Raw genomic sequence first — 25,238 nt, forward strand, 5'->3', positions numbered from 1 at the left:
GTAGGTGCTCTATACATTCAACAAATAGACAGGCATACTGTACAATAGAGACAACAATATACATTGTGGCAGATACCAACACAATATACAACTATAGAAATAAGACATAATACCAATATAAGTACACATGGAGTGTGATGTTGAGTGCAAAGTAATAGTGCAAATGTAGTGTGCAAGACACATATTGGAATGATAAAGTATGTAATGTGCAGGTGAATGGTCAAAGTGGGGATGACCCCACTTATCTGCAGTTCAGGAGAGTGACGGCAGTGGGAAAAGAGTTGTTCTTGTGTCTGGTTGTTTTTGTGTGCAGGGATCTGTAGCGCCTGCCAGAGGGGAGGAAGTTAAAGAGTGTGTGTGCAGGATATGTGGAGTCTTTGGTGATGGTCTCTGCCCGCTTAGGTCCCAGAGTACAAGTCCTGGAGGGAGGGCGTTTTGTTCCTCCTCTCCTGCAGCTCAGTGACTGTCGAGCAGGACGACAGCAATATGTCATCGACTAGAGCAGAGGGAGGTGACTGGGAGCTCCTTAAGAGCATGAGCAGCTCATCCATCTTCTCCTCAAATGCGTCCATTCGCTGTGCCATGCGGTAATGGTTGTCCTTATTGCTATGGAAAAATGGATGGTGTTAGTTTTAGTTGTTAAATACATTATATACTTGCATATGTGAACAAATTAAGTGAGTCTTCTTATCTCCATGGCCAAACCACCTCCCTCTGTGTGATGAGTCACTTGTGCTGTTTACAACAAAAAAGTTAGTTACTCTCAAGTTCCTTGTCATGAAATTGTATTTACTTGGAAATGGAAAATTCAAAGACACTGTACCTTCAACTGGGTCCCAAGATGAAGTGGCAGGCATTATAATAGATAGACCCATCCAGCTCTGGGCAATGAGCTGGTTGCCTGTGTGGTGTTGACTCATCTAAAAAGAAAGTAAATATGAATATTGGTCAGTTCATTTATGGTAGGTTTCTTGCACATGACATTTGCAAAAGATAAACTTATGCTGTTACAATAAACAATCGCTAAAAAGAAAAACTCACATGCAGGTAGTGGAGGCAGTGACATCTGCTGACCTAAAAAAAGGCAGGAAGAGACAAATACATCAGAACAGCCACATGATATGCACCAGGTTAATAAACATGAATGTCAGTAGTTCCATGGTAGGAAATATGACTCAACTGGTTTCTTAAATACATTTATAAATGTTAACTTACAGACAGGGCTTCCAGGCACACGCACCATCCTGGAATGCTTTCTTGCTTGCAGAACGGATTCAACTGAAATAAAAGACCATACAATCTGCACTGATTGCAAAAAGAATATTTGAATTGTGTAAATAATGTAGTCTGTATTTAAGAGGTCTTACCATCACGTGACCCTGCACTGCCTTTTGTGGACGCTCGCATCTTCTTCCGCCTCAATGCTAGAAGTGTCCATCAGCCGCTGACATTTTTCCATAGCTTTGGGTGTATGAATCTACGTTAAGAGAACAAAGTTTTTGTGAGCCAGTAGTAGAACAAAGCATTGATAGTATTGCAGCAATCAGTCACCTGTACACAACCAGATTTTCTTGACTGGATATTTGGCCCAGCTTTTGACTTGATTTTTGTATTGTAGCCCAGAGAATTTCTAATGGGGAGACACAGCATCCATAGAAATGCATGGGCTTAGTTTGTAAAGCCAGTATGGCAGCTGTGTATAGCCTACTACCAGAGCCCGTCTACGGAGAGCCTGGCCACTCCGTATTAAGTCCCATTGTACCGATTTTGGTTGCAGTTCCACCAGATTTCCACTGGGGGCGATCGCCATGAGTGCAGAATGAATTGGAGTCAATGGAGCTAGACGGCTAAATTTGTCTCTTTCACCTGATTGTCGTTGACAAATCTCGGATTTGATTGTAGTTTGTATAACTTCAACATGGGTTATAGGTCAAAAGTTGAATGAACGAGTACTTTTGTCCTTTTGATCTCTTACAGGTTGGGTCGTTGTTGCCCCAAACACGCTAGCATTGTGCTAATGAATGACATCATTGACACGTTTGAAAGGCTTTTTAAAACAATTAAGTGACTTTAAAAAATATAATACTCAACCAAGTGTATTTTCTTTGCCTCCCCTTTCGAATACAATATTCAAATTACTCGAAAAAAAATTATAACCCGAGAAAAGTGGATTTTGAGGGGTACAGCTCCATAGACCTCCATGCATTCTGCACTCGTGGACGAGCGCCCTCATGTGGAACCACAGAAGGAACTGCAACCAGTTCAGAAACCGGAAGTTTTCCGAGAGTGGCAGTTCTCCCCTTATTAGACATTTTCTGCTACTACACACATTCCACCCCTTCCTGTATGCTTCCCAACAGACCTCTGAAGTTCGCCTAAAAAAAGGAACCAAAACTGTCATCTTTGCCTATAAGGAGATCAGGGTGTTAATTTAACCTAACTACCTCTGACAAGTTACATTGCAAGTTAGGTCTGGGGTAGCAAAAATCTAAGTTGCTGTCTTAACGTAGGCCTACTGAAGATCACAGTTAGCCTACCACTCGAAGGCAGAGGACAAAAGTGTGTTGAGCAAAATGTCTGCATTTCAGACTTCTTCGTCCCCGGGAGAGTGCAATAATTCTCTCCCCATGTTATTTTCCCATAGCAAAAATCGCAAGATAGGCTGCCGGATCTCAGTTTTTGAAGGCAAAATTCAGGTCTATTCACTTGAATCGTCTATCTGATAAACTGTGTTACAAGATGGCCGCCGACAGTGTATACATTATCTATAGCCATCTGGCTCTAGTGTAGCCTACATATGCAGGACTGTTGAGTAGGTTATACCCACTTAAAAAGCATCACCATCTCAGTATACCCACTTAAAATAGACTAGGATACATTTGGGGTTGATCACAGTACAGCCTACCCACTACAGCTAACTACTAGCCTTTCATCACAGTATCACATGATATCACCATCACAGTAGCCTATATCCAGCTACATACAGTATATCCACTAGCCTACAAGACTACACCACTGCTGCCGAGTGACTTGCCTAAAAGGACTGACTGTACACTAAAACTAATTAAAAGAAACGGCAGCCTAGTGCTATTATTTGTAACATCAAGGCGAGCAGGTTAACACGATGACAAAACATACAATGCTGCAAAACATAACACGTTGAGAACAGCAGAAAAAAAAAAAACGAATGAGCAATGTGCTCTGGTAAATTACAAACTTGGCAGAATCGGAATATAACAAAGCCCTACAAGTGAAAGGACTTAAGGTTAAACCTCAAACCTTTGCATTACAACCACTAGGCCTACATCATGAAACTGTAACATATTTCACTTACTTTCGTGAGATCGAATTCAAGACGAGTGTAATCCATTCCAAGACTTCTTCCAGCGGTGTTCAAGAATCACGGAAGTCAGGACAAGACTTCAATCGATCACCTGAAAGCAGAGGCGCTGTCTTCCCCCTACTAGCGTGGGGGTAGGCCTACGTGTAAGGGAGAGCCTGTCTGATTGAACTGAAGTGAAATGTGAAATGAAAGAAGTGAATTTTCTTAGTTGTGAAAAGTGTTCTATTGATAGATTCTTGTTTAAAGTTCATTCACCTAATACGGTAAAAAAAGCACAAAAGTATATATTTTTTATTTAGTAAAATGGATATTAGCCTAAAATAAATATTATCTTGATATGATGTTTACCTTACTTAGATTTTATAAGACCAATCATTTGAGTGGATCTAAATCAAGTGACTGCAAACATTTTGTATGTTACTTCAAAAACTGAAATGGAGCTTGTTTAAATAAACATTTCAAAACCGCACTCAGAACAACCAAAAAAACAACCAAAGACAACCAAACGGGAACGTTGTGTGAAGGTACTGTGCAACCACAGGAGAACGTTTTAGTTGGTTGGTTCTCTTAACGTTTAGGGAACGTTACCCTTAGGGAAATCCCTCCGGTGGTCCCTTTTATCGTAATGTATTATGTATTACTTATTACTGTCATTTCAAAGTAAATTGTTACATTATAATATTACTGTCTCTGAATTATAAGGCATTACACTACTATTGTATTACTTTTAAGTTACTTTTACCAAAATATCTAGAAATATGGATTTGGAATTCTAAATGCAGTTTATTATGCTCAATGCAGCTCATTGCACTTCTAATGGAGGGTGATGTGGTATAACATAATGACTGAGCTAGGCTTAAGGCTAACAACAGTAGAATGCAATAGGCGCAGTGATGGCTCATGATGCAATACAAGGAACAATCATAGCCAGAATTTTGTTAAAAGCAGACAAAAGGTCGAAGTCTGGTCAATTGTGATAGAAATGCTGTAACTTTAGGCTTAGGCCTACTCATTAAAATCAACAGAGCACCCACTACCTGTATATTGTAACCCAAAACTTGTCAAGATAGGCTACACAGTGCCGCTGCTGGCCATTTTGGTGCCCTAACGGGTGAAATACAGTATTAACCTAAGTATGTCATCATATGCCAACTATAAAGATGTAATCTGCCTGTTCCCAGGGATGGGTAGTATTTCTGAAACATGTAATATGTATATGTATTTCAAATACAAAATAGTATTTTGTCATTTGTATTTTATTGGGTTGAAGGAAATGGCTCTGTATTTTGTATCAAAATACTTTATTGGTGTGTATTTTTGTATTTTAGAAATACTGCAAAATACTATGTATTATTATTATTAATAATGATGATATTATTAATAATGTGAAAAACACTAAAAAAGTAGATACTACACACAGGTATAATGAATAATTGGTAATTAGGCAACAATGGTTTATTTTTATCGCAATCAGCTAATGTGAGAACAGCTGTGTTCACAGACACTCACAGCTTTTCAGTGATGGCTATTGTTGAAGCATCAGCTCTGGTCTGAAGCACTGGTGTGAAGTCGTACGCAAGTAAAGATGAGCAAGTTTACCTGTGCAAGTTCACATAAGTACAAAGGCAACCATGTCCTATTGTCTCCATGCCAATCTTTAACAGAAAAAATGTCAGATATCTCAATGAACCACAATGACATCAATAGATGGTAAGGTGTTGAGTATGTTTGAATTCCCTTCCTTGTAGCATCCATTTCTGCATTCTACAGTAGGGACAAGTTCACCTTGTTTAATTAAATAACAATTCTATTTCCTTATTAGCTGCATACTTGAGGTTGGAGATATTAAGGCATATCAAGTTTCTCACATACTGGAACTTCAAGCCTTATGATTTTCTTATTCAGTTCTGCATTGGACTTGAATTACAAAATTCGGCACAGATACACAACTATGATTTTGGCCTATTGATTGTAATGTGGTTAATTGAAAGCTCTGTCTAGCCTGGCTAGCACCACCACTTCTCAATGAGACATGGTCTGGGAACCAAACGTTCATTTTCTCGTATTTGAAAAAAATGCCCTGATCCGTTTATTGGGTGCCACGGATGTCTATCAAATGCGTCTGTGCATAGCTCATCATCGTCTTGCTTTCCCCCCTGTTCTGTGATTGGTTCCCTATCTCAGGCGAAAATTTGCTCCATGGTCTCCAGCCTTAGCAGCGTGAATCAAATCGCGCGCAAGGCAGCATGGGAACACCCAGGCTAAGCTCTGTCAGTCGTTTTGGATAAACATCAGCTACAGTAGATGACTAAATGTAAATGTAAATTCTTGAATTATTCTTCTGATCACACTACATGAACTTGCATACGGTATACTATTTGGTATGACGGGCCAAATTGTTTTGTTTTTTAGTATATAGTTTTAATAGGCTAAATGTTTGGGATATTAAAAAGCTTTTTTTGCAGTGCTTCCATACTTCCTTGAAAAAAGTATTTTGAGTATTTGAGCATTTTCTAAATACAAAAATACAGTATTTTATTTTGATACATAATATGCTTACTGTATTTTGTAGTTTATTTTAATACATTAAAAATGAGGGTATTAGGTATTTTATTTTGAAATACATTCACATTCTGATGTATTTTTGCCCATCCCTGCCTGTTCCCAGCATTAGAACAACACTTTGCGATGGTTAGCTTGTCACCTGTGACGATATATGCTAGGCCTAAGTGACTGAGCTATCGGGGTGCGTTTGGAGATGCCTGATGAAATCAGACGTTGTTGAATAGGCATCATTTATCCTGGTGCCACACACCTTGCATGTAGCTGTTCGCTTATTTCCTCTGTGCAGTTTTTGTAACCGAAAGTAATGATAAAAGGCACAACTCCGGAAGGACTTCTTGTCGCCATGGTCAATGCATTTATATCTGTGAGTGTGCGCACATAGCGCATGCGTTACATTTCACATTATAGCAAAGGGGCCATGTCGCTCGTTATACGTTTCACAAACTATAAATATAAATATGTAGCAGTAAAATAAAATAGAAAAACCTGAATAAATTTAGATTAAAAAAAGCAATAATTGCATGAAATACAGCTTGTATAGGAGTCTCGAAGCTCGAGTCCGAGTCAAGTCTGAAGTCTTTTGAGTGGAGTCGCAAGTCAAGTCTGAAGTCACTGTTTTTGCGACCTAAGTCCAAGTCCCCATCTTTTTTACAATTCTATCCCTTCATTCTCTTTAATTCAAGTTCACAGCACGAAGCTGACATGAAGAGCATTTATGCTTTGTCAAGAATCAAAAAGATTAGCGTGGCACCGCTAGATGTGTCATTAAATTAATTGTGCTATTTCGCGAGGTAGGCCTATAGGCCTAGAGATCGATCGGTTTCACACACAAAGTGCACTTAACTGTTCTTAGTTCTTAGAAAATAATGAGCGTAGGCTTATGTCCATCGAGTCAGTTGCAGCCAGCCACAGTCATCTTCAACCAGTAACAGGAGATCCTTTCTGCTATTTGCGCAGTTGTTTGCGAATATGTAAACATAACACCACTTAATTTCAGGTTAAAATGCATTGTAATGCGCGTTACTGAAGTTTGTACCGAGTAAAATATTACCCAATAGTTTTTTGTAATGCCTTACATTACCGTGTTACAGCAAAAAGCAATATATTACAGTAATTACATTACTTTTGTAACTTGTTACTCCCAACACTGTTTATAAGTAGCCTAACGAACAGTCCCTAATATGGTTTTTCATTAAAAACTTGCCTATTTTATGTAGTAGCCTATAACCAGAGGTGGAAAGTAACTAAATACATTTACTCACGTTACTGTATTGAGTAGTTTTTCTGTGTATTTTGTATTTTTTAAGTAGTTTATAAAATCGGTATTTTAAATTTTACTTGATTACATTTTGAGTGAAGTATTGTACTTTGCTACATCAAAAATCCCATCCGTTAAGAAAAAAAAGTTAAGACTAAGGAAAACAGAAAGGGAGAGAAAAAATCGCGCCCTAAACCACTAGCCTGATTATGATCAGCATGTAGCCTACAAAAGGACATGAATCAAGCTGGCGCCATGCAGTCTTGTGATGGAGATGGAGCTGGATCACGAGATGCATTATTACATGTGCCTAACCTATGAAAGTATTTCAATGGGTTGTCTCAGTTCGTTTTAGCACTGATGATTGCGGAGATATTCAAGCGAAAAACCATGGGATTTCGTGTTTTGACGTTTGTGCTCACCTTTCTTTGGAAATAAGTTTATTAGCAGTTGTTTCCCCTCATTTGGATGTCTCTCTTTTTCCTGTTTTGGCCTTTGTTTTTGGTAACCTGACTTGGCTTTCTTGGAGAAAGACATTGCACCAGCAGCACAACAATTAGCGGTCCACTACTAGCGATGCTCAACTAAATAAACAAAAGATAGACTAACTTATGAATTGTGCAGGCGGACTAAACCATTTAGCTCTTTAGCAAGGGATAGTGAGAGTGACCTTAGACCGTTTTCATTATGTTTTGTACAAAATCCAGTCAGTCAAACTTTAAATTCCGTCTGACATTCATTTTGACATTTAATTTGGAAGTTAAAATATTTAGGTAAAATATATGGTGGAAATAAGAATTGAATGCTTTTTTTTTTTTTCAGTAATTAGCCTAAACTTCCAGTGAGTCTATTCAACATTTTCACCACACATTATATTAACACACATATAAAAAATCCAAACATAAGAGTTATGTGTAATAAAGTGGAATGACACAGGAAAAAGTATTAAACGTGCATACTGAAATTTCTTCAATACTTTGTGGAAAAGCCTTTGTTTGTAATGACACCTTCAAGACATTTCCTGTATGACAAAACTTATTAGTCGCACTATCAGGTGTGATTTTGGCCCATTGTTCTAAACAGATTCCAGGGGTCCCTCTTGTGAATCCTGATCTTTAGTTACTTCCAGAACTATTGAATTTAATTGGCTGCCTTCAAGTCTTTCTGGAGCTTTCTCCGAGTGGTCCTTGGCTCTTGGAATTGGCTATCCTTCTGACTCCCTGTCAGAAATATTGCGAGGAGATCCTGTGCATGGCTGGTTGATGATGCTGTGATGTTCCTTCCACTTGCAGATGGCTCCCATGCTGCTTACTGGAAGATTCTGAAGTTTTGAAATGCATCTGTAACCAGTTTCATTGATATGTTTTGCAACAATAAGGTTGCAAAGGTCTTGGGAGAGCTTTTTGCTTTTATCCGTCATTAAATGTTTCTTGTGTGACACCTTGGTAATGAAAAACCTTTTTTATAGCCCATCAATATGTAGGCTACTAACCAAGCTTATTGGTTATTATTATATTAATTTGCACAGATAGAAAGGATAACTACTCTCTAACTACTAGATTCCAGCTCGTTCCTTCCCTTTCCTTGCCTAAGTGCTTTTTTTTTTAGCGTGTTCAATACTTTTCCCCTGTGTTATTCCACTTCATTACAGATGACTCTACTTATGGAGTTGTTTGGATTTTTTATGTGTGGATTACCTTAGTTATTACTAATGCCTGGTGAAAATGTTGTGCCCCCCGTTTCCACTTTTCAAGGGTCCTCTCCTCCATTGGGGCCCTATACTTCCCACTTCCCCCCCCAGTTCTACGCCCTTTAATCTGCTGAACCTTCTGCTTGTTTCAAATATAAAAAAACTCTCTGCAACTCAACATTGGCCTGCCTTCCTCAGCTGCCTGTGAGGGGCTTTTCAGTTGTGCATGATTACTGTTCACTGCAAAGCGACCAAGGATGAGTGCAACTAACTTTGAAAATCAACTACTGCTCAAACTTAAAGGAGAACTCCGGTGATTTTTCACATAGATCTCCATTTCTCATCGTCACCGAGTACTGTCGGTATGAACAAAACTGAAACAATCGGTTTTACCTAGCTCGAGTTGCTGCAGCTACAGCGCTACACACTGGGAGCATGAACATGGCTGCCTAGCTGCTAGCTGCAGCAACTCGAGCTAGGACCAAAGTCCTTTTAGACAAGTACCTCCACTTGGCGGCCATATTGCAATGCTTTTTGGGCACTTATCGGGCATCTATTTCGGCAGAAATGCGTGTGTGTAAGGCTTCACGACACCAATCTTGCTCCAGCGGCGAGATCACAACAGATGACTGGCACGATGTATTCACAACACACCACATGTTTGCCGCGGAAGGGTTGTGATATGTGTAGACAACGCCATATGGCGTTACAAACTAACCCCATGCATTACTATGGAGGATTTTTTGAGTGCTGTATCTCCTCATTAGAAAGTGTCTGGTAAAACTGGTTGTTCTGGTACCCCAAAAAAAAAAAAGTAACTAAGTAACTTTTACTTAAAGTACATTTTAAATGAACTACTTTTTACTTTAACTTGAGTACATTTTCAGATCGGTATTTTAACATGTACTTGAGTAATATTGCTACTTTTACTTGAGTACAATATTTTCGTACTTTTTCCACCTCTGAGTATAACATGGTTTGATAGCCCTGACTTTTAATTTTTTACAGTATGATTTCATTACGCTATGTCTCGGAAAGTATTTTCCAGTATTTTAAATAGGCCTACATGTTCCCCGCTTTGTATGGGACCGGGGGAACATAGGACCTTTTTTTAAACCAATCATAACCTTAACCCCTAGCGGGTAACATAGGGCCCGGGGAACATAGCGATGATGAGAGTTGCTTTAAAACTTAAACTGTTTACCATGTTGTTAGTCACTTTCTAAAAATGCGTCAGCCAAATGTAATGTAATGTAATGATCCCACAGGCTATAAGAAATTCTGCCCATCCGCACATGCACAGAAAAGTTGGCTACCACTACAGGCCCGTCAAGAAAACAACATTTTGTCGCATATTTTACTTGATAATCTAATCGAATAAACTTGTACGTTACAAGCCAGATCAAAAACGTTTCCCCGCTTACGATCGATCAAATGTTCATCCAAATACGAAATTGCGTTTGGATACTTTTGGGCCTCGTAGGTAGCCGTACAAAACTGAGCACATGATCAACTTCACGTAGCAGCACTGGAAACGTATTCAGATAGCTTACCAGCTGTTTTAATCAAGAACACAACCTTCCAAGCTTTGGCCTTATTATTTTGACATGGAGTCTACACTTGAACAGCATCTTGACGACACGTGAGTTAATAGCGGCACATATTTCTTCTGAAAGACAACAGATCTTGATTAATCTAGCTATCCTATCAGCATTGAGCTGTGCCAGCAACTTGTTGGTTGGGCTAGCTAGTTATTGTTTTCATGTTAATTTGTCCAGCATGAAAAATCCGGCCATTGTTGGCGTTCTCTGCACTGATCAACAAGGACACAATCTAGGGTGTAAGTATGACGCACTTCTACGGTGACATTGCTACACTTTGCCAACATTCACTTTAGCTGTCATTAGCTAGGTTGCTAACTGTGCAAGTGTGTCCATTAAGTACCTATGTAATATGTGGTTTTCTGTTCGCTGTCTGATAACGAATATCGTAATGTGTGCAATTCAGGCAGAGGTTCATTATCAGATGAGCATGGCGGCGTGGTTTCTGTGTTGGCACGGCAAGCAGCCACACTCACACGAGACCCAACTGACCTGAACCCCACTGTGTGTCTTGAGTCTGACTCGGGGTAAGACATCCCTCCTAGTTATTATTGGTGATGAACAATCTGTGTTTTGTGCGGCATAGTTTTTCCCCCACAGAGAGTCACAGATGTCACAGAGAGCTCAGCTGTCAGAATTCAGGGAGATAAGTCGGACAGGGCTGGCCTGTAAAAGACCAGCAACTGTAAGACCTTTACTTAGGTTAGTTACAGTAGCTAATATTTTAGACTCAGAGTTGCAGTAGGCTAACTGCAGTTTATTTGACACTTACATTACTTAAATTCAAAGTTGTTAGTTGGTTATCATTAGCGTAGTTAGCAGGCAGACCTTCCCAATTCTAATCGAGAATGGGCCTGGAAATGGTTAATTGACCTACGACTTCCAATAGGGGCGTAACTATCAATGATATTAAATTGGTGCATTAAACTTTGTTTGAGTGATTTGCTATTTCCAAAAAGTTGGTTAATTAAAACCTGCGATGAAGAAAACCGTGATCAATTGAGGATTGGTCTAGACCCTCCTGGTTCACCTTCGATTTACAAGAAGCGTAAAATTACACTTAAGTTGGTGCATTAAACATCTACATATCCTTTCGGGAGTACAGCAAACTCTCACTATTTTCTTGTGGATGAAGGTTTGCCTAAAAACACAGTAGGCAAGCATAGCAAATAGGTATGGTAATTGAGTTTTCATTAAGAATTTTGATAAGAATTTTGGGTGGTGGCAGGTGACCAATTTCTATGGTTAAATAAGTAACCCATAGAAAGGGGGGTTCAAAGTTGTCAGACAAGTACAATAACAATAACACACACACACATTTATACACCATCTTGTGAGGAGAAAGTCAGTACAAGTTGATTACAAAATGCTGCACAAGCTACTGTCAATGGATGCGAAAGCAGGAGAGTTCCGTAATCGACTTGTACAGACTTTCTCCAGTCAGATGGCAGCAACCTGAAGAAGAGCAAGGTAGTGCGCAAACTAATTTCTATACCCTTTCTTTGCACTTACAAAGGTAAACACACTTCAATTTGTCTGCAGAAACCCTCTCCAGTCGTTATCATCCAAAAATGGACTAGGCTGTTGTAAGACCAGAGTTTCCCTTCTAATATGGCTACACCTCAACTGACTGTCTCTCCCTCTCTTATCCTTAAATTTATCAGTCTTTGAACAACTCTCCATTTTCTCCTGAACTTTCTTCTCCGTTACCTGCCACTTGAGAATGTTAATATATTTAACAGCAGCATTGCTCAATAAGTTGCCCCATGCATCATCAACAGGGGGGCTACACGGGGCGTGTAACTGAAGCGTTCCATATGTGAAGCGTATGCTGCAGCACTAGCTTCCACTATTATCAAAGGAGGTAGCTACACCAGACTCGATGGTGGCGCATACGTAGAGTTTAGTCTTCTAAAATGTTGTTTATGTGTTGCAAATGGAACGCTTCAGTTGCACGCTCAGTCAGGGGCGCCTGCAGGAATTAATGCTATGGTACGCACACCATTCACTACCAGCCCTATACAGGCTAAAGTTACCTTTAGTTTTGTTCTAGCTTACCGTGACGTCTGGCTTTAAACCGCTGTCTAATGCAGTCTAACGTTCTGACAAGCAATTGCCTACCTTGTTCTTGCCCATCTGGAATAACTCCTCTAGCTTTGCTGCATCCATCCTTTCTGTTTTCGTTGTTTAAACTTGTGATATCCATGATGAGTATTTAGTTAGTGAATTAGCTCACATTGTGTGCTGATAACCATTTAGATAGCCGAGTAAAAGAAAACAAGTAGCCTAGTTGCATGCCTGCGTGCGTATTCTCTCTCTCTCTCCTGCTCAAACAAAATGTGTGCGCGTTAATTTTGATAACGTGTTCACTAACTTCAATAGAAAATTGTAAATTGTAGCCTGATGGCATGTAGCTAATGGGATACTGTCCATAGTTGGGAAGGTATGGTGGGCCAATTTGGTGTGAAAACACACACACATGGGGAAATTTTCTCTTGTTGTTGAGTAGCCTGATGGTACGCACAGTGCGTACGGACGTACACCTGCAGGCGCGCCTGCGCTCAGTGTAACCCCTGTTACTATTGGAAGAGGAACAGCACACAGCATTGCACAATACAAGTCATGATTCCATTTCAGTTTGGCTAAGAGAGAGAGACTGTATGTCTTTGACCACGATAAGGAAAATATGCAAGGCCGTAATCATAATATGCAAATATAATATACCCCCATATTCAACTATGATCAAAATGTCCCCGCGATATAAAGACATAAATTGTTGTGCTACAGAAGCCTGTCACTCATTGCAATATGAAGTATTCAAATTAAATAAAAAATATGTTTAGCTATTAGTTATTATGTAGATCATAAATTATTTCAATGATGTGCATCAAGGGAGACACACAAGCTTCACCAGGAGGTATCTCCAATAATAATATTTCTTTAATTGAAAACTCTCCCTTGCCTGGGATGCTTCTCAGAGGTCTGGCCCCATACCGATTCTACAAACGTTAGTGTTTCTCACACCTCACTTTGCTTCCTGGCTCCAGATGGTCTGAGTGCCAGAGCAGGAACAATAAGAAATACACACAGGAATTATTCTGATTCACAACTCTTACAAATGTAAAACTGATGGTAATTTTCCTAGTACCAAAGTTATCTGGAAACTTAGTCAGGATGATGGTCAATCAGGAAACAGGCTTTATTCTGTCAATGATGTACATCAAAGGAGCGGCACAAGCTTCACTAGGAGGATTCACCCTTGTCTCTAATGACTTAAGTAGGCCTATGTTACAAACAAAAGGGGGGTGGTGACGTGGGTGGCCAATTGTCTCTGTTTGAGAAGGGCTGACCCTCCTACACTCTAAATGTTAATGAGTTAGGTTGGTAATACCATCAGGTCTGGTCACCTTTTATTGTTCTTTAATTAAAACTCCCTTGCCTGGGCTGTTTCTCAGGGCGTTTTTCCACCGAGAGCGAACCCGTTCAAACCGGTTCCATTCTTTGAACCCTGGTGCTATCTAGTGAACCAGCCCATATTTCCACCAGTTTGAACCAAAGGTGCATGCAAAACAAAAGTTAATGAGATACAAACGGGAGAATGATATGAACAGTTGTCCTGTAAAAACAGCAGAAATTAGCTGTTTAAAATGCTAGTCAACGTCTGCAGTGTAATGCTAGTTGATTAGTTTTGTTTACCCATAGCAACAGTTCAAGTTGATATGGACATCAAAACTTATGCTTTTAGCCTTCTCCCCTCTGAACGGTCAAGTGACACGCCCACTCCGGTTCGCAGGAAAAAACAACTATTTTCTGGTTCAATCTCCAAACCAAAGTGCCACGTTCCGAACCGTGGTTTTTTTGGTCGAAATGCTCCGACCGGTTCAAATGTTGGTTTGTGAACGGGAACGGAGACAGTTTTCTGTCGGTGGAAAAGACCTATCACAGGCCTGGCCGGCCCCATACCGATTCTAGGATTCTACAAACGTTAAGTGTTTCTCACACCTCACTTCCTGGTTCCAGGTCTCACCTAGCGTTCATGGGCTTTGGAAAAACCTTTTTCCGAGTGAAAACATCATCATTCCGCGTCATTCACGTCACGTAATGTGTTGAGTGAGAGGTCGGAAACTGGGGCTAGATTTTGCTAACAGAGTTGCCCAGTTAGGGGCTCGTCATCACTTTTGTCGTCACATTGTAGTTCGTTTGTAGTCCATGTGGCCTTTCATGTCCAACAGGTTTAATGTGAACTTAGGAATTTGCCGTTTTTGTCACTTGAAAGCTGCATACCTTTCTTTCACAAGCGTCTTAAACTATATTTTAAGCAAATGCAGTTGTTTATTTAGGATTAGTGAGTATGTTTTAACCTTTGTTGTGGCATCCGTGTTTGTCACACATTCCGACGGCAAAGCACATGAACACTTGCTGTGGGAAAAACAAAGTAGCCACAGGGGCGGTCCTTGTCATTCCGAAGTGCCATGAATGCACCATCAGTGCCAGAGCAGGAACAATAAGAAATACACACAGGGATTATGCTGATTCACAACTCTTTCAGGGTTGAGCAGAGTCTAGGATCGCCACTGGTGTGAATTTTCACAAAATATTCAATAGCCTAAGCCTACTAGGCTACTGATGGCGTCAAGGTGGTGGGGGCTAGCCTGTAAAAATCTCGAGTCTGATAGGCTAACCCATGACTTGGATTCATTTCCAACACTTGCATTGCGACAAGTAGGCTACTAATTTTGATCAATGTGATTGGTAAGGCTGGACCAATGATTTCAGAGTTTCTTAAAATTACTTCCTACTTCGTCTAAACTTTGCAAACTGACATCAAACAGTAGGCATATCAAGTCAGGAAACGATGTATGTGGGTCTACCTTTGCTGTAATGGAGGTGTTGGATGTCTGTTGTATGTTTGGAGGTGTTGCTGCTTCTGTTTACCACAGTGTTTCAGTTCTTCTTCCCCTCTCATCGCTTGTTCTTCCCCTCTCATTAGCCTGACATTTTTCTTGTCTCAGGTAAACAGTTATGAACGATGATGTTCCAGACTAGATCTCCCTAAAATAAGATGTAGGTGGCTGGGCCAGGCTAGGAGGGGATCCCCCAAATCAAATCAAATTTAAAGGCACACTGCAGGTTTTTTTAGCTTAATATGCAAGTTTTTTTAGCTTAATTTACCTTCATTTAACAGCTTCAGAGTCATTGGAATGGTTATATGTTTTTTGGGTTGAATGGTGGCCGTGTCACTTCCCCCCTAGCGCCTGTGAGCGGAAAAATCACCCTTGCAACTGTGGGTGGGTGGGCCGACGGCCTCGGTGTCAGGAAGTATACCGAGTGTAACAAATTGCTTTACTGCATTCACATACACATACACGCCAGGCACCAGCTAGAAAAAGGTAGCAATGGTTGTTTCTCAGACATTCGTCATGACAGAGCCAGCGAAAAAGAAGCAAAAACCAAGAAAACAGTAAGGAAATTGCCAATACTGCATAGTTTACCTTTAAAAAGTATTGAACTTGGAAATTCTTGATTTGGTATTGGTATCGAAAAAATAATTTTGGTATTGTGACAACCAGTGGTGTAGTCTACATCATACGCAGGACTACGCAGTATACCCACTCTTAAAAAGCATCACCATCTCCATTCATAAGGAAAACCATATTCATTTAAAAAAAAAAAAAAAAAAAATTGGTTTATTCCACTTTATGATTCTGGTTACCGGTTCCGGTTTAGTTCTTTCTTATCGATTCTAATATTTTGGTTCTCAACCCTATTGGTGAGTTTTGCTCACACCTCAGTTTGCTTCCCCCTACCCCAGCTGTCTGACTAGAGGACCTTTCTTTGTTACCATAAGATTATTATTTGCAGATTATGGGAACCACATGTTGAGATTGGCTGCTTTTGAATATCATTTTCAAAACCAGAAATTTCTTAAAAATGTCAAAAGTGGTTTTATTACAATGTGACTTTTTTTTTTTTACTTTACTCTACTCTCAGCACTATGTTTATTTATATGTTTTGTCTTATGTTCACAGAAATATATTGATACGGCCACATGGAACAATCACAGTAGCTGTACACAAGATTGCATCCTGAAGCAACTGCCTTCGATTCCTTATTTATTGTTTTCCCATCATTTCCAGGCTGCATTGCAAGAGTCATCGTAGTCTAATGGTTTAATGGCATCCTAAAATCCCAGTATGCAATATGAGGATGACATGGGAACACACTGTAGAAAAAGAATGATTGAGAAAAATAAATTTTTTAGCAACTCAACATCAGTATCACAAAGCTGAGAATAATGATTAGCCTAGTGCTACTATTTAACATGGGCTGAAGTTTATTTTAAATGAATATACTAATAATGCTTTAAGGCCTAAACTGCCGTGGAAGACATTTACTTTTATGCTTACTTTTTATTAAACCCTTTTTTTTCATAATATATTTCCTGGTTGGTCACAACTCTCTATACTCTGCTAAATCTTCAAAATTCAAAAATATTCAGCCAATAAAATGGATTTTAACCAACAATTGCAGAGTCACTGAAATGTTTTTGATTGTTTTATAACATTTTGCCATCCATTTTTGGAATTTCCCTAGCCCACTGCAATAACACATCTGTTCCACTAGAGGGACTGCAGTGTGATGATGCTGTGCATAGACTGTATATATAGAACTGCAAAGTGTGGTTGCATAGACATTCTCTGGTTGCATTCAGCAGTGTTCTATGGAATTGAAGCCGCCAACGCCGCCGACGCCATCTTGGAAAATTTGCAACCAATTTGAAGTGCGGCTGCGCAGCAGGGTCAGGGTCAGGCACGCTAATTTTTTTTTGTAGGGTGGCAGCGGAAGACTGTGATTGGCCAATACCGCCCTACTACTGTTTGTGATTGGCTGGGATATGCATGAGAATACGCCCTACTCTGTCTGTGATTGGCTGGGGTTATGCATGATTGACAGTTGCTGCCTCTCTGGCTAAATCGGACGAGAACGTTAAAAAATCAAAAGACAAAACTGATGGGCTTCTATCACTAGTATCAGCCATGGGGAATTATAAAATATCCCACCTAAATGTATGACTGACATGTTTTAAGCCTGCAGCAAATATACAGTCCTAAACTCCTGTTAATAAATTATGTCAGTTCAATTTTATATTACCCTGATAACCTAGTTACCTTAATGCTATCCCTGCTATCTAGCACTACAGGTTGCTATGCTAGTTGTCAGTTAGACCAGAGAATGTCTAATAGGAAGAGAATTGGCACTGTCTGGTTACTTCGGTTTCTGGACTGGTTGCAGTTCCTCCTCAGATTCCACTTGAGGGCACTCGCAGGCGAGTGCAGAATGCATTGAGGTCTATGGAGCTTTACCCCTCAATATCCACTTTCAATAATTGTCCAACTTCGAGTCTGCTGCAGCCACAGTCTTCTTCAACCAGTATCAGGAGATAACATTCTACTATTTGGCTCGGATTTTTTCTCCTGTTGTTCTCGCGGTGGTGTTTGCGAATATGTATCAAAACAAAACACCGCTTAATTTTGGGTTAAAATGCATTGTAACGCGCGTTACTGAAGTTTGTACCGAGTAAAATATTACCCAATTTTTTTTTGTAATGCCTTACATTACCGCGTTACCGCAAACAGCAATATATTACAGTAATTACATTACTTTTGTAACGCATTACTCCCAAAACTGACTACTACCTATATATATATATATATATATATATATATATATATATATATAGAGAGAGAGAGAGAGAGAACACCTATCAGTAGGGAATTTAAAAAAATAAGTTGGGGGGGTAACAAACCCCACTAATACAAACAACCTATTTTACAGTCTTTGACAACTTCAACTATCAGTTGCGTTAAAATTGCTTCAACATCCACCACCAGAATGATGATTTGATTACTACCCATCTCCATAGAAATGGATGCGGTAGTAGCCTTCTAGCCTCAGCTGGCCAATCACAGGGCGAGTAGGGCGGGACTCTTCCCCTACCACCAAAGATCCTTGATTACTAGCAAGATAGAGCAAAGTAATTCGTTACTATGGGAGCAAAACGGGACAGTTCCGGTCTGCATAAGTGGGAGTGTCACCCTACGTCACTAAATAAACGTTCTCTCTTAATAAGCAATAAGAACAGATAAACATAATTGTGTTCACAGTATTATTGTCTATAATCATGTATGATACCAATGAATCATTCTTTAGGACATGATATGAATAATTTAATTAGTCATGTGAACCGAGCTAGCTAGTTAGCTAACGCTAGCTTAAAATGCTATACAAGTGGATGGGAGTAGCTATGGCAATACAGCTATGCGCTAACAAGTGACTAGTAGTTGAAGGACTTCGCTTAAACTTAATATGCTGTTGCAAATTCACTTGAGTATAAACTATCCACTTTAACTAATGTAAGTCATGTTATTCAGCTAGTTGTCATTTAAAAGAAATTACACTTCTCCGTTTAAAATGTTACCTTAGCTAAGAGGATAGCTAGCATGCTAACAACCAGACAGTAACTGGCAGCAGCATGGTCTGATATTAAGTTATTTTATTACAAACCAACGCTAAAAAAAATTACACTTTTAGGCTTGAAATGATCCCAAACACTTACAGATTATGACAAAATTTTCCAAAAAACCCTCAACAAATCCAGAAAGGCATAATGACCAATTTTTTGGTAAAATTCCACAAGTCTCCATTGACATTAGTGCAGCAAGGGTTTACTCTGGTCTGCATAAAGGGGGATTTCCCCCCCTCCAATAATCGAACGGGGAAATTGTCGAACGTTTGCGCCTCTCGCTCCGCTTTAACCCTCTCTGCTACCACCATACAAAAAAAAAAATTGCGTCAGACACGCCCACTCAGCAAGTTAAACTCGCCCCTTGTCGAGTGAAACCCGCCCCCTTCTCCTTTCCACAACACAGGTCGATGAAGGCTAGCTGGCTGGATGAATTTAGCGGCTGTGAGTTAGTTAAACAGCACAAACAACAGTCTTCGGTTTGTTCTTGTCTGGTAAGTGTTGTGTATCAACTGAAAAGTTTTTTTGTCTATTGTTGTTCTTAAAAACGTCTAAGAGAGCTTATTATGTTGATTACAGACTGTGAGAAATTAGTATGGTGAATACTAATCAGCTAACAACAGAAATACGGACAGCGAATTACATGCTAACGTTAGCAGCTACATTAACGTTACTGTAAACGGTAGGTTAAGTTAGTCGTTGAGGTGAAGATTATCAAACAGCTCCCGTAATAGTCGATGCATGTTTAGTCGGTTTTTATTAGTTTTTGCTGTTTTCAAATATCTCAATCTGAATGTATGCCATCTCAACATGGAGTAACCATTGACTGTACATGGAGATTACACAGTACAGTTTTTGATAAAGCAACGTAAGTTAACGTTATATGAAGCATGGCTAGGGTTGCCAACTTTCTGATATGAAAATAACGGAAGGGGGGTTCGATAATACACTTCAGTAAGTACACCGGCATCCACTTCAGTGTGTGTGTGTGTGTGTGGGGGCTATTGAAATTATGTATGTATTATTGTACTAAATAGTGCATCATTTTACAAAATTGTGAGCCAATATTTACTAAAATGCGCTCATAATATACTACATTCAATAGCCACTAGCCTAGTCATTTTCTATCTGGTGCAAAACAAGAATCATTTCGATGCAAAAACACTTGATAAAGAAATAACTGTTTGTAGCCTATTATACTTAAACCAAATAACTCTGAAAACTGAACTGGCGGATATGCTGTCATAGAAAAAAATATATTGAACATCACAAGCAGCTCCAGAAGCTCTGAATTTGGTGAAGCCTTATTTTATTTCTGGCTTTTTTTTGGCTATTCTGCAGCAAGTAGGCTAGCGTATTTGTTTATCTTGCAAAGATGCACTGTAAAACCGATGACAAGACATGTCATCTCACGCTACGCTATCAGCGTAATATACGTGACTCGCAGTGGCTCAAACGAAAAGTGCATTCTCAGTTGGGATAGTGATGACAGACTAACTGAGAGGGATAAATGACAGCAGCAAAGTTTCCCTTTATTTCATACAAATTGTGTATTTTTGGTTCATAGTCTAACTTATAATACTGATCTGTCATGGATTTGCACGAGTTGATTCTCAATAATACGGAACAAAATGCGTTCCGTATCAGTTCAATACGGAACACATCTTTTTCCTTGCAAATACGGGACGATTTCGTATTTTACGGAACGGTTGGCAACCCTAAGCATGGCAGACCTCTCAAGTCTCACGCATTGAGCGTGAGACACAAGCATTTCAATGACTTCACACGATCGCACGCCACACATGGCATTTCTCACGCTGAGAAATTATTAACTTGCCCGCACAGAAATTTCTAAGGGCTATATTTTACAAACGTGTCACAACGTTGCTGTCTGTGCGCTCATTCAGCTCAGAGAGCTGCTGTTCAGTTACTAACCAATGGGAAATAGGAAATAGTTTTATTTTGATGTGGGTCCGCAACGTGGAGACTGCTGGTCCTCGGAGTCGTGGAGTGAAATTAGGCCCGGTGCTTCGTCTGATAATTTGCTGCGCAGTTGATCAAGATACCGGACCAAAAAAAAAAAGAAAACAAACGTTTCTGCTATCGATGTCATTAAACATGGAGCCATATAATAAAGTGGTGGTATGAGTGTTCATTCAATGCAGGCGTCTGCGCGAGAGAAACTCAAACTAATCGATAACGTTGGTATCAAAGCTCCGCTTCAACCTGTTGAATGCTATTTAATTGTTTAACGACACTTAATAGAACAATGTTGATTTTTGGAACTTCCATAGAAACACAGCAGCGACTGTATAATACACTGTATAGCACTGAGTATTGTATAGTCAAATTTAAATTGACGTGGCCAAAAGCTATTGTAGCCTTCTTTCAGATCTGTGATTTACGCCTATCTGCTCGCCAAAAAAGCTGGTATTGTGTTTCCTGAATCCTTACATTCAGACATTAAAATTTTCATTAAAAGTTTTTCATTAAAAAAACATGTATTTTTTTCTCCATTTCCTACCAATGTATGATGGTTGCATGAGGGAAACATCCCAAAACAATAGCACCCATATAATTGTTGCTGTTTTGAGAAGTATTTCTTTTCTTATGCAAGCATCATGCAACCATGCAAAAGCAATGAAACTAATTATATCTTACATTAGTAAAGCAGTCCTCTGATGTGCATGTCACAAAACATTTAAGTGAAAGTGCATGTATAACAATATAGGCATAATAATGATTGTGATAATGATAATGACAATTTGATTTGGAGGGAGTGGGGTTGGGTACGTGTAGATGAGCCCTATGACCCCAAAGTCTGCCATGACTGGGCCTCAGGTCAAAGAAGTTTGAGAAAGGCTGGTCTACATAACCTGCATCAGATTGAGGTTGTGATGCGCCTGAAGGCACGGGTTGAGGACCCAGTCAGTTACGTCACAATATGCACATTTGTTTAAATTCATACCTACGTAATCACCCTGACCAAAACTGTACTTTTTTTTACGTTGCGCCACGAGTAGTTCAAGCAGACGTAGGACTTTCATGTACTTCTCCCCCGTCTTGATATAATGTATCCATGTGTCATGAAATGTAAATGTATTCATGTTCGGTATCATTGTGATCGTCTCAGTACATGGATTGTAATGATTTCATTGTGAGAATGTTTGGACCATTCTATAAGTGATATTTCTGATATATAAGATATCTCTCCTCATGCTATTCAGATAGGTGTGAAGTGGGTGTGAGTAGGTGTGTCTGATGCCAAGTGGAGAGCCAACCAAGTGGGCTTGTTTTGGCGACAAAATTCTCCTTTGTTTAACCCTTACAAAAGTAACTAAACTGCAATGTTTGTCAGATTTATACTTGGACTTAGACTAAGGATGTAGAACGGAAGAGATGAGAAGTTGGCTACAAGCCAATCTAGGCCTTCCAGGCCTGGGCTAGGCCTACATAGACCATAGACCTTTTTTTGTACCCTCTCTGCTTGTAACAGAAAAAAACTTGATTCCTGAGTTTTTCCTGAAGTTCGCCAGTCTAAGATTAATATTAAGTAATTATTCACCACAATTACTTTCAGTAGACAGTGAAATTTATTGCACACATATATTTAATTAATTGGTATTACTAGTGGTGTTGAGTGCCTCATTATATGCTTTGTAATGTTGTAAAATTGTCTGACTAACTTAATTGTAACTTTACTTTTTTTGCAGACAAGGTATGGTGATGGCTGAATGTACTGGAGGTGGCGGCAAGGTGGTCTCCATTAGTCTGCAAGGGAATGCCTACGTGAAGTGGTTTTGGCTGTGGTGGCATGTCCTCCCCCTTTCTCCAAATTCCCAGACATTCATCTCCCTGACACCACCCACTGTCACTGGATCAACCTGAAGCCCCTTATACATGGGACATGGCACAGCACCACTACGTTCTGAAACACATGACTTTTAATAACTTGCGTGGCACCAAGATAGGTCTGCCGCTGCTCTGAACCTTCTGTTAACGTGACCTCATTCATACTTGAGGCTGTACACATCACTTTGTTTCTATTTTCTTTATTGATGACACCAAAACTTCAACTTTCTGTATGCCCCTGAACTCACACAAATTGTAAATTGCAATGCGCCATTTACCAGTGGTGTAGTCTAGTTAGTTAGTTGCAGTGGTGGGTATACTGTGAGCAACCCCAAATGTTATTGAATACGTATCCTTGCCTATTTTAAATGGGTATGTTGAGATGATGCTTTTTAAATGGGTTTACTGTGTAGTCCTGTGTATCACGTAGACTATACCATATTAAGGTATTTAAGTATTTAACTGTAGTCTACACAAAGATGTAGACGTTACAATAATATTAATATCAGAATAACTATTGGTTGATACTAAATCAATATTGAATGTTTTTTTTTTTTTCTTTTGTGGGATATATCATTCAGAATGTTGCAACATGACCGGTCTTCAATCAGCCAAAGAGGACACATCGTAACTCCTCTCCTAGTTACTCTCCATTGGCTCCCTACAGTAGCCAGAATTAAATTTAAATCTCTCACTTTGGCCTATAGGACACTGACTGGATCTGCTCCTTGTTATTTTAATTCAATGATCAAGATATACATCCCCAACCACCCACTGCGGTCTTCTTCTGATGAGCGTCTGTTGTGTCGACCAGTCTTAAACGCTAGGTCAAATTCAAGACTCTTTTCCTCAGTGGTTCCATGTTGGTGGAATGAGTTGCCCAGTGCTCTTCGTTCTTGTGATAGTTTTTGGTCTTTTAAGCACTTCTTATGCATTATGGTTTGTATGCAGTAGTACTGTTTTATTTTCATTATAGGCTGTTGATTAATTTGACATTTGTTTATTATTGATATTCTCCTTAATGTAGTCTTACCATGTTATTGTTATTATATTATTGATTGAATGGGCATTATTATTTATTATTGCTTTCCCCCCTCATTTTCATTGTTTATTTCATTAGGCTATTGATTGATCCCTGTTTTAAGTATTATATTGTTTTGTATTTGTTAAGGGTAACCATAACCATCATCATAATGTGGTATTTTCTCATGCACTTGAAACAAAGAATAAAAATGTTTCTTTAAACGTAGTACCACTTTAAACACATCACACACTGAACAGCAAAGTAGCTTCCTGATTATGTGTAAAATGTTTAGTTTATGTTTAGAGTATCCTGATGTAGTAGGTCCATGTTCTCATATTTTTACAGCTGACATGAAGGCGGCAATATTACATTTTTGATTTATAATGGAGCACCCTCTCTGACTAGCAAGCCTGTGGTAGAGGCATACGATTACAGACATATTGAGAGAGCCTATCAATGAGATGTCACAGTTTTCAATTTAGACGTATTATTTTGAAATGATGTACGTCTACGGGAGGATTACACATCACTGGCAAGACCTGATCAAATCATACCAATGCAAAATGCTTCTCCAGCAGTGCAATCGCAGGTAACAACGATACCTTAACGCATTTTCAGATACCGCTGTTCTGAGCATACTAAGCATTTGTAACTTTGAATCCCTCCTCACGTTAAGCTATGGTCCAATAATGTGTTCACTAAAACACAAGTAACGTTATTTGTCGGGCTGATTCATAAATGGGCATACCGAGGTTGTCGACCTAGCAGGCTAGGTGGCGTTTATTGGCATTCGCAAAACTAAGCAAGAGTTAACGTTAATGAAACTTAACATCGCCTTCTCCAGTGACTTAAGTGTATTCAAATGAAGTTGCAACGATGATGGCGGCAATCACTGGTTACGTTAAACCATTTGAAACAAGTAGGACTGTAAATGATGGTGACTATGGCTAACGTCACTTCAATATAGCAGAGCCCTTTTACTTTACCTATCAACTGGCTAATGCTAGCATGATGTAGCATGCTATGAGCTAATATACTTAGCATCTCTGAAAGAACAGCACATATCTTTTTCACAAAGAATCTGTCACAACTAACAACGATGTCTCTTACAAACAACTACACAATGTATGACTATCAATTTTGTATTTAGTCAGACTGTGATAAGATATAACCTAATGATAATAACAGCAACACTTATTTAGGTTAGATTGTGTCGAAATCAGGTGTCGTTAAAATAAGTGAGCGATGACGTGGTAGTGTCTGCAGCCTAGACGTTAAAACCAGAGAGGGTTAAAGCGGAGCGAGAGGCGCAAACGTTCGACAATTTCCGCGTTCGATTATTACAAGGGGAAATCCCCTTTATGCGAACCAGAGTAAACCC

General features: G+C 39.4%; 1 protein-coding gene across 1 annotated transcript; it reads left to right on the plus strand.

The window, feature by feature from the left end:
- Positions 1 to 10,359: 10,359 nt before the first annotated feature.
- On the plus strand, positions 10,360 to 16,982 carry lamtor5 (late endosomal/lysosomal adaptor, MAPK and MTOR activator 5). Its single transcript, XM_048240240.1, has 4 exons — positions 10,360 to 10,498; positions 10,635 to 10,696; positions 10,864 to 10,984; positions 16,487 to 16,982. Exons 1-4 carry the CDS (start codon positions 10,464 to 10,466, stop codon positions 16,545 to 16,547), a joined length of 279 nt encoding a protein of 92 aa, XP_048096197.1. The 5' UTR covers positions 10,360 to 10,463; the 3' UTR covers positions 16,548 to 16,982.
- The last annotated feature ends 8,256 nt before the right edge of the window (positions 16,983 to 25,238 follow it).

This window comes from Alosa alosa, chromosome 4 (genome assembly GCF_017589495.1).
Source record: "Alosa alosa isolate M-15738 ecotype Scorff River chromosome 4, AALO_Geno_1.1, whole genome shotgun sequence".
NCBI lineage: Eukaryota > Metazoa > Chordata > Actinopteri > Clupeiformes > Clupeidae > Alosa > Alosa alosa.